The following is a 12,582-nucleotide window of genomic DNA, read 5'->3' on the forward strand; positions in this document are numbered from 1 at the left end:
CCCCTGGGTGAGATGGGAGGCTGGACTGGAGGGACCCTTCCTGGCCTGACCCAGCAGGGCTCTTCTGAGGGTCTTCTCAGAGAAGGCCTCGGCCTCTCTGCCCTGTGGCTGGCCCTGCAGAGGAACTGGCTGGCCCCTGGGTGAGACGGGAGGCGGGACTGGAGGGACCCTCCCTGGCCTGACCCAGCAGGGCTCTTCTGAGGGTCTTCTCAGGGGAAGGCCTCGGCCTCCCTGCCCTGTGGCTGGCCCTGCAGAGGAACTGGCTGGCCCCTGGGGGAGACGGGAGGCTGGACTGGAGGGACCTCCCTGGCCTGACCCAGCAGGGCTCTCCTGAGGGTCTTCTCAGGGGAAGGCCTCGGCCTCTCTGCCCTGTGGCTGGCCCTGCAGAGGAACTGGCCGGCCCCTGGGTGAGACGGGAGGCTGGACTGGAGGGACCCTCCCTGGCCTGACCCAGCAGGGCTCTTCTGAGGGTCTTCTCAGGGGAAGGCCTCGGCCTCTCTGCCCTGTGGCTGGCCCCTGGGGGAGAAGACAGGAGGCTGGACTGGAGGGACCCTCCCTGGCCTGACCCAGCAGGGCTCTTCTGAGGGTCTTCTCAGGGGAAGGCCTCGGCCTCTCTGCCCTGTGGCTGGCCCTGCAGAGGAACTGGCTGGCCCCTGGGGGAGACGGGAGGCTGGACTGGAGGGACCCTCCCTGGCCTGACCCAGCAGGGCTCTTTTGAGGGTTCTATCAGGGGAAGGCCTCTCTGCCCTGTGGCTGGCCCTGCAGAGGAACTGGCTGGCCCCTGGGGGAGACGGGAGGCTGGACTGGAGGGACCTCCCTGGCCTGACCCAGCAGGGCTCTTCTGAGGGTCTTCTCAGGGGAAGGCCTCGGCCCCTCTGCCCTGTGGCTGGCCCTGCAGAGGAACTGGCTGGCCCCTGGGTGAGATGGGAGGCTGGACTGGAGGGACCCTTCCTGGCCTGACCCAGCAGGGCTCTTCTGAGGGTCTTCTCAGAGAAGGCCTCGGCCTCTCTGCCCTGTGGCTGGCCCTGCAGAGGAACTGGCTGGCCCCTGGGTGAGACGGGAGGCGGGACTGGAGGGACCCTCCCTGGCCTGACCCAGCAGGGCTCTTCTGAGGGTCTTCTCAGGGGAAGGCCTCGGCCTCCCTGCCCTGTGGCTGGCCCTGCAGAGGAACTGGCTGGCCCCTGGGGGAGACGGGAGGCTGGACTGGAGGGACCTCCCTGGCCTGACCCAGCAGGGCTCTCCTGAGGGTCTTCTCAGGGGAAGGCCTCGGCCTCTCTGCCCTGTGGCTGGCCCTGCAGAGGAACTGGCTGGCCCCTGGGTGAGACGGGAGGCTGGACTGGAGGGACCCTCCCTGGCCTGACCCAGCAGGGCTCTTCTGAGGGTCTTCTCAGGGGAAGACCTCGGCCTCTCTGTCCTGTGGCTGGCCCTGCAGAGGAGCTGGCTGGCCCCTGGGTGAGATGGGAGGCTGGACTGGAGGGACCCTCCCTGGCCTGATCCAGCAGGGCTCTTCTGAGGGTCTTCTCAGGGGAAGGCCTCGGCCTCTCTGCCCTGTGGCTGGCCCTGCAGAGGAACTGGCTGGCCCCTGGGGGAGACGGGAGGCTGGACTGGAGGGACCCTCCCTGGCCTGACCCAGCAGGGCTCTCCTGAGGGTCTTCTCAGGGGAAGGCCTCGGCCTCTCTGCCTTGTGGCTGGCCCTGCAGAGGAACTGGCTGGCCCCTAGGTGAGAGGGGAGGCTGGACTGGAGGGACCCTCCCTGGCCTGACCCAGCAGGGCTCTTCTGAGGGTCTTCTCAGGGGAAGGCCTCGGCCTCTCTGCCCTGTGGCTGGCCCCTGGGGGAGAGGGAATGCTGGACTGGAGGGACCCTCCCTGGCCTGACCCAGCAGGGCTCTTCTGAGGGTCTTCTCAGGGGAAGGCCTCGGCCTCTCTGCCCTGTGGCTGGCCCTGCAGAGGAACTGGCTGGCCCCTGGGGGAGACGGGAGGCTGGACTGGAGGGACCTCCCTGGCCTGACCCAGCAGGGCTCCTCTGAGGGTCTTCTCAGGGGAAGGCCTCGGCCTCTCTGCCTTGTGGCTGGCCCTGCAGAGGAACTGGCTGGCCCCTAGGTGAGAGGGGAGGCTGGACTGGAGGGACCCTCCCTGGCCTGACCCAGCAGGGCTCTCCTGAGGGTCTTCTCAGGGGAAGGCCTCGGCCTCTCTGCCTTGTGGCTGGCCCTGCAGAGGAACTGGCTGGCCCCTAGGTGAGAGGGGAGGCTGGACTGGAGGGACCCTCCCTGGCCTGACCCAGCAGGGCTCTTCTGAGGGTCTTCTCAGGGGAAGGCCTCGGCCTCTCTGCCCTGTGGCTGGCCCCGCAGAGGAACAGGCTGGCCCCTGGGGGAGAGGGAATGCTGGACTGGAGGGACCCTCCCTGGCCTGACCCAGCAGGGCTCTTCTGAGGGTCTTCTCAGGGGAAGGCCTCGGCCTCTCTGCCCTGTGGCTGGCCCTGCAGAGGAACTGGCTGGCCCCTGGGGGAGACGGGAGGCTGGACTGGAGGGACCTCCCTGGCCTGACCCAGCAGGGCTCCTCTGAGGGTCTTCTCAGGGGAAGGCCTCGGCCTCTCTGCCTTGTGGCTGGCCCTGCAGAGGAACTGGCTGGCCCCTAGGTGAGAGGGGAGGCTGGACTGGAGGGACCCTCCCAAGGATTTCTCCCTGAGGCTCGAAGCAGGCTGCCTGGCCAGGGCTGTTCAGCGGATACTCAGCCTCAAAGCTCAGCTGTTAGTAGCACAAACAGTATCCGAGAGGCCTTCCCCCCCCCCCCCGAGCTTAGTTTCAAATCCTGTTTGTCAGATCCCCTGACTTTATTAACTGGGGTCTGTTCAACGAGGAACAGAGTCAGTAATGGCTTTATCGACCAGGGGTGGTAAAAAAAAAGTATTTCTAATCATGAACTTCGGAGGCCGCTTGAAACAGAACAGGTGATTGTTAGGCCTGTCAAAATCTTCCATTCCTGGGAAAAATCACCAAGCAGCTTTGGGCGTGTGGCCTCCGTGTCACGTTGCCAGGAGATCCTAAGGCTGCCCGGCTGCCAGGCCAGAGATGTTCGGGGGGGGGGTGGTTTGCCATGGCCTGGCATTCCTTGGAGGTCATGCTTCCTAATACTAGCCGATCCTGCTTAGCTGCTGTGGACTGAGGGGATCGGGAGTGCCTGGGCTACCCTGGTCGAGCATTTCTAAACATTTCCTCTTTCTTTAATGCTCTCTGTCTGGCTTTGGAAGAACCAGTTATGGCATAAGGGACATGGACGGAATGGAGAGGGGGCACAAGAGAGCGACGAAGACGATCTGGGGCCAAGGGACCAAGCCCTATGAAGATAGGTTGAGGGACTTGGGGATGTTCAGCCTGGAGAAAAGGAGGTTGAGAGGGGACATGATAGCCCTCTTTAAGTATTTGAAAGGTTGTCACTTGGAGGAGGGCAGGATGCTGTTTCTGTTGGCTGCAGAGGAGAGGACACGCAGTCATGGCTTTAAACTATGTGGAGAACGGTACTGCCTAGATCTCAGAAGGGGAAATGTTCATACCTGAGGAGGGACTTGTCCTTTCAAAGTTTCCAGAGAACTGACCTCCATTGTCCGGTGGTCATTGGTTATTTCAGGAGAACTCCAGCCCCCGCCTGGAGGCTGGCAAGCCAAGACAACAAGCCATTCTCTGCTTCAATTTGTGAGCTTCTTCCTTGGGACTGGCGCTCTCACAAGCAGCCGCCCTCCTTCCCAAGATCCTTCTTACCTGAACTTCTGGGCTCCCACGGAGGTAACATCTTTTCCATAACCGGACGAAAGGCCCAGCATGCAACGGGAGCAGCAGGAGACCCTCGGGGGGGAGGTGGCGGAGGCCGGATTGGCCCCTTAGAGGCTTGTTCTGGTCCCCCGGGCCCTCCGACAGCTGTGCCCACCGGGACACCTTTTTAGAAAGGGAGCCGTTTTTCCATGGGAAAAGTTGTGTTTGCAAAGACAAAGAGCCCTTGGAGAGTAAGAATACAGCCCAGTTCCCACGAGGGTTTTCCATCTGGGGGAACAAAGAAAGGAAAAATTCAGAATGGGATCCATTCGGGGGGTGGGGGGGGCACGCTGGTCTGAAGCAGCAGAACCAATTTAGAGTCCAGTCAGTCACCTTTAAGACCGACAAAGTTGTGTCCAAGGGATGAGCTTTCGTGTGCACGCACGCTCCCTCACACGACTTGGCATCGGAGGAATTGTGCATTCCCATGACAGCTCCTCCCTGAAAAAAAAACTTGAAGGTGTCCTTGGACTCTAAATTTGTTCAGAGCAGGATACAAGCCAGAAACCAGCCTCCAAGCCAAGGGTCCTCAGCCTTTCAGAGCCTGGAAATCTGACACAAGGCCACCGCACAAGCACAGACACAAGCACAGAAACAAAATGGCTGCTGCAGGAGGCGGAGCCAACCACAACATGTCAAGCAGTTGATAGTAACTCCTTGACATTCCAGGCTGAAGCTCCCTTTCATCTGCATAGCCAATCAGATGCCCTGCTGGGCAAAGGCTCACGGAGCCCCTCCCACTTTCCGAAAGACCTTGGCGGGCACTACGCAAGGGGTCAGAGGGACCGCGTTGGGGGCCCCTGCTCTCAACTCTTACGAGATGCCACTCAACCCATCTTGTGCCCTGCTCTGAACCATGTAGGGAGAGCAGTATAAGAATGTCATGAATAAGAAGAAGAAGCCATCCTTTGATACACACAGAGACACACCTTGTTGCCCGTCTGGGGCAGGAAGTTCCCGTTCTGAACCGGCCTGCTGGTGCTGGTGCCGCTGCCGTGTTGGTAGCCCGGGTTCCGGAACTGCGCTCGCTGCTGGAGGCCGTACCGGAGGCCCCAGTCCCAGAGGCTGGGCAAAGAGGCGCCCGCCGCTTCCTTGGCAGAGCAGCCGTCCTTCGGCAGGATTTCCAGACACAGCGTCTCCCGCCATCCGTTCACAGGAGTGTAAAGCTGATTGAGGAAACGGTGCTGGGGGGGGGGAGAGAGAGGAGAGTGGAGCTTTCCCAAGAGCATTCTTCCCTTCCGCTTTCACGGGCATTCGAGGAACAAGCACGGGGGGGGGGGGAGGGCAGGGACACAGCTAGCTATCCTGACAGTGCGAGGGGATCCCCGTGGAAGAGCCTTCAGAGGGAGGCTTTGAAGCAGAGCCTGGAGGCCTCCTGGCAAAGAGGAATTTCTCTCCCTTTTGCAAAATACTAGAACTTGAGGGCATCCCAATGAACGGACGGGCCGTGGGTCAGGATGGAAATAAGGAGGGGCTACTCTGCACGGAGAGGGATTCAAATGTGGAGCTGGGTGCCAGAGGATCTTGGGAGGGCCACCGGGGGATCCGACAGATTCGTGGAGGAGAGATCTATCAGTGGCCACTGGCCGAGGTGACTGAGGGGGGCCCCACGTCCAGAGGCACGCATCCTCTGCTTGACACTTCGCACCGCTCCGGACCTGCAGGCCTGTTCGTACCACTTTATTACCATTATTACCATTACCATTATTACCATTACCATTACCAGTATTATTATTATTATTATTATTATCATCATCATCATCATCATCTTTTAATTTATATCCCGCCTCCCCCCAGAGGCTCGAGGCGGGTCACATAAAACCAATCCGCTAAAAACAGTAATAGGAACAATAAAACATAGTCCATTAATCACAAGTCAAGATGAGAATGGCGGCCAGGTTCATGCAAACTAACCCAATTTCCATAACCCACTAAAAGGAAGAAGAAAAAGGGGGGGGGGCTGATGGCACACACAACCGCCACATTTGTGAGGGGAGGGGGGAGGATCTCCCTTGCTGCCCGGCCTCAACCAAAAGCCTGGCGGAAGAGCTCCGTCTTGCAGGCCCTGCGGAAGGATGACAACTCAGCTCTTCCGGGAGCTCATTCCACCAGGTTGGGGCCAGGTCCGAAAAGGCCCTGGCCTTGGTCAAGGCCAGGCGAGCTTCCTTGGGGCCAGGAATAACCAATAGGTTAGCCCCTGCAGAGCGTAAGGACCTGAGGGGGGCGTAGGGCGATAGGCGGTCCCTCATATACGGTGGGCCCAGACCACGGATGGCCTTGAAGGTCAGACCCAAAACCTTGAACCTGATCCGGAATATAACCGGTAGCCAATGCAGCTGCCTCAGCACTGGCTGGAGAAGGGCCCGCCAAGGTGTAGCCGTGAGGACCCCAGCAGCCGCGTTTTGGACCAGCTGCAGTTTCCGGATCAAGCCCAGAGGCAGGCCAGTGTAGAGCGAGTTACAGAAATCTAGTCTGGAGGTGACGGTCGCATGGATCACTGTGGCCAGGTGTTCGGGGGACAGGTAGGGCGCTAGTAGCCGAGCCAGGCGGAGATGGAAAAATGCCTGGCCAGCTACCTGCTTGACCTGTGCCTCGAGTGTTAGTGAGGCATCCATGGTCACCCCCACATTTCTGGCCTGAGACGTGATCTTACGTTGCATCCTGGCCAGAGAGGGTAAGTGCACTTCCTGGTCTGCCCCCCGACGGCCCAACCACAGGGCCTCCATCTTTCAGGCCACTCTGCTCAAGCCACCCAGCCACGGCTTCCAAACAGCTGGCGAATGGTTCCAGGGGAGAGTCCGGGTGGCCATCCATGAGGAGATAGAGCTGGGTGCCATCAGTGTACTGGTGACAGCCCAGCGCATAACTCCGCACCAGTTGAGCCAGAGGGTACATAAAGATGTTAAATAATGTGGGGGAGAGCACTGAGCCCTGTGGGACCCCACAAGGGAGCCGGTAAGGACCTGATAGTTCACCTCCCACTGCTACCCTCTGTGTCCGGTTTTGGAGGAAGGAGCGTATCCAGCGCAAGGCTGTACCCCTTATCCCCGTACCTCCCACCCCCACCCCCACCCCCACCTGGCTCACCTGGCTGTTCCGCCCCCTCTCCCACTGGCAATTGAACCGGAGGGTGCTCCAGAGCGGGATGTAGGTGCTGTCGTGCAGGGCCAACAGGTAAGCCTCCGTGAACTCAAAGGACCGCGGGAATTGCTGGAGCAGCTGCCAGATGCAGTCCAGGAAGAGGAGGAACACCGGGGACTGGAGGGGGGGAGGAGCACAGAGAGCAGAATGCTGAAGTTGACCCAAATCAGCACGGTAGAAACCACCATGGCGGAACCGGCCCCTTCTGCCTTGCAGGCCCGTGCCATCCTTGCCCACCCCTGATCCGGCTGGCTTCCACCTCCAGGCGGGTGGTACAACGGACTCTCTGGGTAACCGCTGCCACCATCTGGCTAAAGCACAGGGTCTCAGCTGGGGTGCCAGGACCCCCAGCTGCCTCTCTGGGGTCCCCCACAGCCCCAGCTCCTCAGCCCTGTGGGGATGAAACCCTGCAAGGGTTCCCCTCTCTGGGTCGTCCCTTTGCACTTCCGCTAGCGTTTCCGAGGCCAGAGCTCCAGAAGACCCCCCACTGCGCCCCACCCAAGCACCAACACTTCCTCTGGAAGCCCCACCGTGGGGCAGAGAGGCTGAAGCCTTCCCCCAATGTTGTTATAGTCGTAAGAAGGAAAACCACCCCCATGTCTGAAGTCCACTTATCCGTCAGCCTTCCAGCCCCGTCTTCTGGCTCCCCCGGCAGCGGCCTCACCTCATCCCGCTCGTTTTTCTGCCACAGGTTGAGGCGCTGTTGGAAGGCATGTCCGGCAGTCACCCACTCCCTCTGCACCAGGCCCTGGAAGCCAGCGAGGGTCCTTGCGTACGGATCCGAAAGGACCTGCACCAGGGACGCCAGCAAACAATTCAGATCCCTGTCATCTGTTTCTGAGAGAGGAAGGGGGGGGGTGGAAAGAGAGCCTGAGAAACCGGCCATGGGGGGAGGCGGGTTCAGATCCTGGCCTGGGCTTGCTGGAAGGCCATGAGGGAGAGAGAGAGAGAGAGAGCTGTCAAGGCACAGACATTCCTCCCATTTCTTAGGAATCTCTACCGATATCACAAAATTCCACTTCCTACATCTTTACTTATGCCATTCTCCCCAACTGGGCCCAAACAGGCCCACATCATTCTTTACCCTCTAGTTTATGTCCACAACCACCCTGTAGGGTCGGCCAGCCTGTGAGCGTGTGACCGGCCCAAGCCCCCCCCCCCCCCCCCCGTGAGCTTCCAGAGTAGAGATTCCCACCCGGGTCACACCCAGGATCGTGAAGCAGAACGACAGGGCAAATACCTTGCAGAATGAGGGATCGGCTCTTCTCGGCCAGCAGGACGGCCACCTCACTCGCCTTCCTCAGACACGCCCTGCGAGGGACAGGGAGGCCGTTACGGCAGCCCACAGGGGAGCAGAGCAAGGACGAAGTCGGCCCCTTGCCAAACTCTACAAACAAACTCCGACTGGTGGAGGGGACTTCCAGCAACGGAGATTCTGTCTAAATCTGAGGGAGGAGTCAAATGTGTTTGGCCTTGGAACAGCCTCCCTCCCTGGGGAAGTGGTGACTCTTCGCCTTCGGAGGTTTCTCACTACTGATTGGTGGGTACCCGCTGGGTAGTTGTCGGGGGTTGGCATGGGGGGTTCAGTTCGGGTAGTCCGAAAAGAACCTGAGTCAGTGTTGCTTCAGACACGCTTGGGACGGAAGGGGTCCAAACAGACCTGCCCCATTCACCTTCGGCCAAATCACCAAACGATTCGGGTGCAATTCAGCCATGCAGGAATCAGGCAGCTTAAAGGGACCAGAATGCTCCTTTTCCGCCTGCTCCGGGCCTGGGAGGGCAGGCGTTTGAGGCAGAGGCGCCAGGTTTGTAGCCTAGCCCCAGATGCCTCTCTCCAAAAGAACCCCCAAGTTTCCCAAATATTGACCCAGGGATTAGAACCGGTCTCTGGAATACTGAGATCAGTTCTGCATGGAGGACGGAGGTCCCTGCCCTCAACAGGCTCCACCCCCCAGCCTCCATTCATTTCCTACCCTGGAGCTGGCGACCCCAAACACACTTGGCAGAACTACCTTTGGAGCCAGTTTGGCCACACTGAACAAACTCTCGCTCTGGGCAAGGACCACCTGGCCTCAGCAGCATCCCGGTCAGACTTCCGCCTTCCACTCTGCGGGGTCTGCTAGCGAGGCCTCCGCAGGGACCCCTTCCCCCAGGGGATGAAGCCGGGCGCTTTCTTGGGCGGCACACGGCAGGGAGGCTGGGCAGGCGGGCACTGAGACCTCTGCCCGTTGGTCGCTCTGGCGCTGGCCCGGACTGAAGAGGCGGCTCAGACCCCCCCCCCCCCACACAGCCCCTCCTCTCACCTCACGTAGTCCAGCCACCGTGCGCCTTCCAGGCTGGACAGCCACTTCTCATCCGTCGGCCCCACGAAGGAATCTGACAAGGGAGGCAAAGAGCTCGGTGGGAACGCGGCACGCTGTGAACGTGGGGAAAGTGAGGCCTTTGGCTCTGGAAGCCCACGGCAGAGGGCAGGAGCCTTTGGGGGAGAGACACAAGGCAACGGCTGACAATTAAAGGCCGGCTGACCATTAATACTCCCCGTTTTTGTTATCTCAGAACAAGTCTAGTATGTTTCACGCCCAAGATAATACTTCTCCACAAGGCTAACTCTCAACAAAACAATCTCTTTCTTTCTTGGGTTTCAGTCCCAACAGCGTATCCCTTTCGGGCTTTGCCTCTTGCTTCCCTTTTATCACCGTGTTGACTTAACCGCCGGGGGATGGCCGAGATCACCTGGGATTACAAGCGATCTCCATCTGACAGAGATCAGTTCCCCTGGGGAAAATGGTCCAGGACATGGGGACCCACAGAAGTCCCTCCCTTCCCTTCCCTTCCCTTCCCTTCCCTTCCCTTCCCTTCCCTTCCCTTCCCTTCCCTTCCCTTCCCTTCCCTTCCCTTCCCTTCCCCTCCCCAAACTCCACCCTTCTCTACTCCCCACCCCACCCCCGTAGCTCCAGGTATCTCCCAACCGGGAGCTGGCAACCCTAACTGCCGTGCACTCTCTAGGAAGCAGCGTGAACTTTTGCATACGGGCAGAGCTGGCCTGCCTTACGCACGGGCCCCTGCGCACCTTCCTGGACGCAAGTCCAGCTCACATTGCAGCCCAGGATCTTTCTCTGCACTGGATGCCCTGCGGCTGAACATGAGAACGGGATCCGGAAAAGCACCTGAGCAGCTGGGCTGGCCGAGGGGCAAACGAAGAGCTGCACCCGTCACAGGAGAGTCAAAGAGGGACAAGGCCGACGGTGCAAAATCCGGTGAGCTATATGGAGATCTCATTACTCAGTTCACCATCCAAGAAATTCCCTACTGATTCAGTCCTCTTTTCTGAAGAACTACTGAAAGACGAAGCCCATGGGAGAAACATGCAGGGAACTCTCGGGACGTTTGGCTGAGTACTGAGATCTGTACCTATTTCACCGGAGCCATCCCAGGGCCCCCTTCCGACACGCAAGGAAAGCCCTGAGGTTCCAGGCCCTGTCGTCCTACCGAGGGTTGGAAAATACCTGGATATTTCAGGGAATTGAGGAGGGTGGGGACTGGAGGGACCTCTGTGGGATCACTGCCAGAGCGCCCCCCCCCAAAAAAAGCAGCCATTCTTCCCCATAGGGACTGAGCTCTGCCACCAGGTGGACCAGGTGGGACCTGGAGATCCCCTGGAATTCTGGCTCACCTACGAATGACAGAGATCAGTTCCCCTGGGGAAAATGGCGCTCCAGTGACATCCCTCCCACTCCCAAATCCTGCCCACTCCTGACTCCACCCCCAAATGTCTCCAGGGCTTCCCAACCTGGAGCTGGCAACCCGACTGTCCCCTGAAGCTCAGTTGTAAGAGTGGGAGACCTCTCAGAAGAGTGACGGGTCGCCTTTGGTGCCCCAGTTTCCCTGGCTCCCCTGAGGCCTGATGAGAGTGGTGAGTGATCTGGGGGGGGGTGCATGTGGGCGGGGGGGGGGTCTGGCTGGCACAAGTCATTCAGAGCTAACTCATCTTCTGTTTCTCTGGGTCAGCTGCTGGGACGGGTGGAGGTGCCCATCTAAAGCTTGCAGGTGTGCCTGTCGCCCCCCTCCCAGCTCCACCTTCCTTCTCCCACTTCCCTTGCAGAAGGCAGTCCACCGTGAATTCTCACCTGCGAGGCTGAGGCTGAGGCCCCACAACTTAAGGTGGGCCTGTTGGATCTCGGCCGGGCTGGGCAGGTCGGCCCCCGTCTCCACAATCACGCACTGGGGATGCCCTGCAAGCATCAGGGTTTCTACGCACCTGGGCAGAAGAGGAAGGAACCACAGGCCACGTCAGAGAAGCACAGCAGGCAGCGCAGGGAACAAGGAGGAAACTGGAGTCTGATGGGGATGCCGGACACTAGGTGGGAACTGGGGGCCCAGCCTGGAATTGCAGCTCATCTCCAGTTCAGACCAGCCCCTGGAGAAAATGGCAGGGAATGGGACGGTGGACACCATGCCATCATACACTGCAAAGGTCCTTCCCCCCCCCCCCAAACCCTGCCCTGTCCAGACTCCACCCACAAATGCTGCACACGGTTCTCAGCCAGAGCTGGCAACCCTGTCCGGTTTGCTTAACCTTTGGAAAAACCATTTGTGGTTTTAATTGAGCCATGGCAGAGCCTCTGCTTGGCAGCCAGAAGGTCCCAGGTTCAGTCCCCAGAAAGACCTCGGCCTGAGACCCTGGAGAGTTCCTGCCAGTCTGAGTAGACTAGTCTGGCTTGGATGTGTGGATGGATGGATGGATGCATGGATGGAAGGAAGCAAGAAAGCAAGGAAGGGTGGGTGGGTGCGTGCCTGCGTGCGTGCGTAGACAGATGACGGACGGACCATAGATGCATGGATTCATGACAGACAGACCATGAACAGACAGACAGACAGAAAGGCGATGGACGGACAGACAGACAGATGACAGACAGACAGGCAGACGATGGATAACAGACGGACGGACGGACGGATGGATTGATAAATGGGGGGCAGAATTCCATGCAAGGCAGCTTCATGTTTGACTCTGCTGGTGACACCCAGCCCCATAAGTCTCCATATGCCCAGGCTTTGAATTTCTGGCAAAATGACGAAGAGTGAACAGGCTGGGAAGACAGAGACCTTGAAGGGCCTGGTGCTTCCCCCCCTCGATGACTCAGTCAGGGGCCTTGCAGACCACGACCACCCCACACCTCTGCAGAATCCCTCTTCTCTGTCCAGCTGAACCTGGAATCCCCTTTGATGGGGGCCTCCAGGCCTTCTTGTGTGGTGCTCAGGGTGTGAATGTGCATCAGGGGCCTTGAAGGGAGACCTTCTGAGGGGACGCAGAACCTGCCAGCTTCCAAAAAGGGCAGCTATTCTCTGGCCAACGTCTTCCATGGCCCACTGCCCCAGCCTCATACCTCATGTCTTCCTTCTCTGGGTCTGAATCAGCATGGAAACTGGCCGCTCGAAGAAGATCACTGCCCCCAGGATGGTGCCAGCACAATCTCTGGGTAGGACAAGCAAGAGGGAGAAGAATTTGGACCCCATGCAGAAGATTTTGCAGGTCTAACCCTCAGAATTCCGCGCCTGCGTGGTTGCGCCCGCTGTCACGCCGCTGCCGGCACCGCCCCCTCCCCCCCTGCGGCGCGGCGCTGGCTGCTCCTGGAGG

At 59.6% G+C, this 12,582-nt stretch overlaps 1 protein-coding gene across 2 annotated transcripts in view; it reads right to left on the reverse strand.

Moving 5' to 3' along the window:
* MTMR11 (myotubularin related protein 11) overlaps positions 1-12,582 on the reverse strand; it is a 35,316-nt gene that overhangs the window by 6,639 nt on the left and 16,095 nt on the right. For both annotated transcript variants that reach the window (XM_077319261.1, XM_077319271.1), the window contains exons 9-16: positions 12,332-12,420; positions 11,075-11,205; positions 9,251-9,323; positions 8,188-8,258; positions 7,612-7,784; positions 6,894-7,064; positions 4,736-4,990; positions 3,756-4,034 (exon numbers count right to left, since the gene is read on the reverse strand). In XM_077319261.1, coding sequence (XP_077175376.1) covers positions 3,756-4,034; positions 4,736-4,990; positions 6,894-7,064; positions 7,612-7,784; positions 8,188-8,258; positions 9,251-9,323; positions 11,075-11,205; positions 12,332-12,420 — 1,242 coding nt within the window. The remainder of the gene's footprint in view (positions 1-3,755; positions 4,035-4,735; positions 4,991-6,893; positions 7,065-7,611; positions 7,785-8,187; positions 8,259-9,250; positions 9,324-11,074; positions 11,206-12,331; positions 12,421-12,582) is intronic.

The sequence above is a fragment of the Paroedura picta genome, chromosome 1 (assembly GCF_049243985.1).
Source record: "Paroedura picta isolate Pp20150507F chromosome 1, Ppicta_v3.0, whole genome shotgun sequence".
In the NCBI taxonomy this organism is placed as follows: Eukaryota; Metazoa; Chordata; class Lepidosauria; order Squamata; family Gekkonidae; genus Paroedura; species Paroedura picta.